Source organism: Grammomys surdaster, unplaced genomic scaffold (assembly GCF_004785775.1).
Source record: "Grammomys surdaster isolate TR1022 unplaced genomic scaffold, NIH_TR_1.0 126086, whole genome shotgun sequence".
Lineage (NCBI taxonomy): Eukaryota > Metazoa > Chordata > Mammalia > Rodentia > Muridae > Grammomys > Grammomys surdaster.
Genome location: NW_021620894.1, coordinates 5,215,881 through 5,219,126, shown reverse-complemented (window position 1 = coordinate 5,219,126; position 3,246 = coordinate 5,215,881). Strand labels below are relative to the sequence as shown.

General features: G+C 47.4%; 1 protein-coding gene across 8 annotated transcripts in view; it reads left to right on the top strand.

Annotated features, from left to right (window-relative positions):
* Tbcel (tubulin folding cofactor E like) overlaps positions 1–3,246 on the top strand; it is a 56,786-nt gene that overhangs the window by 13,075 nt on the left and 40,465 nt on the right. For 4 of the 8 annotated variants that reach the window (XM_028755903.1, XM_028755902.1, XM_028755901.1 and 1 more), the window contains exon 2: positions 515–644. The exons of 2 other annotated variants lie outside the window; for them this stretch is intronic. In XM_028755903.1, coding sequence (XP_028611736.1) covers positions 617–644 — 28 coding nt within the window. In that variant the 5' untranslated portion in view covers positions 515–616. Of the gene's footprint in view, positions 1–514; positions 645–1,155; positions 1,220–2,109; positions 2,212–3,246 lie in introns of those variants that run through there. 2 more of the 8 variants (XM_028755905.1, XM_028755904.1) reach the window with 2 other exon arrangements.

Sequence of the window (3,246 nt, the reverse complement as noted above, 5' to 3'; positions counted from 1 at the left end):
AGAGAGAGAGAGAGAGAGAGAGAGAGAGAGAGAGAGCGAGCGCACTGCATGTGTGCAGGAGCCCTTGGAGGTCAAAAGAGACACTGGCTCCCTCAGAGCTGGAGTTAGAGACAGTTGGGAGACACTGCATGGGTGCTGGTAACTGAACCCAGGTCCTCTGCAAGAACAGGAAGTGCTCTTAACTACTGAACAGTCTCTCCTACCCCCAGTTTACTCTTTCTCTGTGACTTGTTTATACACGTATTACCCCATGTATTTCCTTCTAATACGTGGGAAACGCCCGGAAGTCAGGGTTTGAATTTTCTTCCTTCTCCCTTTCTGTAGTGCTCAATACAGATTCAGCCTCTGGTACATGGAACTTCACTGAGTCTCACTAAGTGAAACTGCTCTGTGAAAGTACCTACTTAATACATAATGAACAGGCACATCGGCCTCCTCGGGATGATTTGGTGACGGTCAAAAAGAAGTCACAGAGAACATGAAAGGCGTGTGTTTGTTTTCCTCCTCCCAACAGTTTGTGAGAGAGTCCCGTTGTCAGTCTGTCCTCTGAGGGAAGCAGGCATGTAGATGGAGGGAAACACCACTGGTGTGAAGCATCTCTAACCAAGAGAACCGGATGGTGAATGGTGCAAGCCTCGGCCAAGGTTTGTCTTTTTCTCGTGGAGTCAGTACGGGCAGGCGCTTTCAGAGGGTGGTTTTCTGCTTCCTCAGTGAGATGGGCCACTGTGGTCCCTACTTCTAATAGTGGTTGAGACTGTATGTAAGTGGGTGCAAATCAAAGATAGTTTCCACTTATGGAAACTCTTCTTGAAGGTCCAGCTGCACCCTAGGCTAGGACAGGTGGTATTTATTTCTTCTAAAGTGTCACTCTGGTCTCCAGCCACTGACTGTTTCCATACTAGTGAAACTAGCCAGAGTACTCCACCAGGGAAGATCTTCTTTGCTGGTCTCCAGTCCTGGTGACCTCATCGCCCAAAGTTCCCAAGGCTCCTGAGTTCACCTCTGCTTCCTGGTATGGTTGTGTAATTGCATTTGGCTGACAAAGGCATGCCAGGAAGTCCCTGCAAGCCCTGTGTATGGTCCATAGTCCAGAGTGGCGCTTTGTGTTTGCCTTTGTGAGGGAGCAGGGAGGAGCTGTAGGGCCTGGTGGCCGGGTCACCTGCAGGTCCACCTCCATTCCTCTCCTGGTCCCACTGCTGCAGGTCACTCCTAGGCTCAGGTATGCGCACTCCCACATTTTTCACCAGCTTTTACAAAACTACCAACCTCTGTTTGATCTTCTGTTCTATTTCTCTTTTCTTCCTTCTTCATTTCTTTAAAGTTATTAGAATACTATATATTCTACGTGCCTCCCCCAAAAGCCCATTGAATTTTTTCATAGAAACTATAAATCCTGAGATTAAATAAAAGCATAATTAAAAAAAAAACTTTGATAAATCATTAGGTCATTCCTGTATGTGTTACATGAAGATGCTCACCCTGAGTGATGGCGCCTGGGTCTGCTGCTTCAGGTGCCTCAGAGTCGGCGGTGGCGAGGCTCCTCTCTGCCCTCCACCCTCCTTCCTTCCCTCTGCATCAGTTGTTTCTGCTATTCCAACTCTTTTTTTTTCCTCCCAGAGATAGCCTGTGTGCATACAAGCCAGTAAATCTATTTTTATAAGGTTTTGATTTTACATTTGGCACTCTGAGGTTGTATTTCTATTTCTATGTCTGGGAAGTTGTGAGCAGGGATGGTAGTAGTTACGCTTTATGAAGCACACCGTTCCACATTGCCTCTGTGGGCAATACTGACATTGCTTACCACCAGAGGTTATATCTTGAATAACTTTAGCATCTAGGTCAGCTCTCACCCTGCTGTGTTGAGTTTGATACTTACCATAACTCTCCCTTTTGGGGTGGGAACGTGAAGTACAGGCTGTCTGACAGCGTACTTGTGGGACTGGGTGTTCTACTCTGAGAGTAATCCGCCTGGCAGCCCTGCTGTGCACACCTTACCCCCAGCCCGGGCTTTGTCATGACTTTTCTTCCAGGAGCGCTACAGAATCCTGACGTGGGATCTTGAGGCACAAAAGACTTGAGATTTCACATGTTCCCCCAGCTGTAATGGAACCCAGCAGCATCACCCAAGATTCCTGGCTCCCCGGCTCCCCGGTTTCAAGCAGCAATTCAGAACAGCTTTACAAATGCATTTGAACCCTGCCAACTGCAGAGGTAGACAGGTGTAACTTGACTCCTGTTATTTCCAGAAAGCCATAGATTACCCCCAGACCTTTTAAAAGGCTTGAGTTAAAGATCTTTTCCATTCTACATTTCCTCATTTTTTCAGTCTTCTTGGTTTTCAGCCTTCCTTTCCCACCTCCCGTTCCTCCTGAAACACAGCAGATCTGAGCAGATCTTGTTACACATCCATTTGGCCCTCCTAAGATTCTAATTGGATGGCCATGCAGGCATGTATGCACCTGCATTGCTGCAAGGCTCTTCAGTAAACAGCAGTAAAGGGGCCTGGGGTCACTTTGTAATCCAGAGAGAACATTACATACTTTCATATCCTGAATAATCGCAAGAGGTTTTTGGTTTGTTTTGAGGATGATGGGGACTGATCCTGGGGTCTTGTATATGCAAAGCAAGGACTGTCCTGAGCTGTACTAGTAGCCTTTTTTATTAATAAATTTTATTTTGAGACAAAGCCTTACTAACTTGGCCTAGAAATCACTTGTAGCCCAGGCTGTCTTAGACCTTAGAGTCTCCTGCCTTCGCCTGTCAAGTAGTGAGGATTGTAGGCCAGCCACCAGGCCTGGCTTTGAACGAATTCTTCTCAGGCTTGTAGACTTTGAAGTTCCCATGCTTGTTTGTTTATCCCTGGGCTCTTAGCTTCACATGACTATTTCCCTTTGCATTGCTGTGTGTCCCCTGTTTCAGTTGTGTCCAGGTTAGTTGCCCCTGAGTTACATAGGTGGAAGTGCTTCGGGAGCCTCCAGCTCAGGGATGCCACTTGAACACACAGGCCGGTATTGTCACAGTGACAGTTTGCCTTCCCCACACTTTAGTCTTCTGAACTGCCAACTGTATGGAAGGCGACAGTGCCATTTCTCCAATTGCTTTGTTAACTGTTTCTAAAAGATTGTTCTGGTGTCCTGCCTGAGAGAGACTGTGGTAAGGGATGTGGAGCCTTTCACTAGTGGCAGAGCACTGGCCTTCCACTAGTGGCAGAGCACTGGCCTTTCACTAGTGGCAGAGCACTGGCCT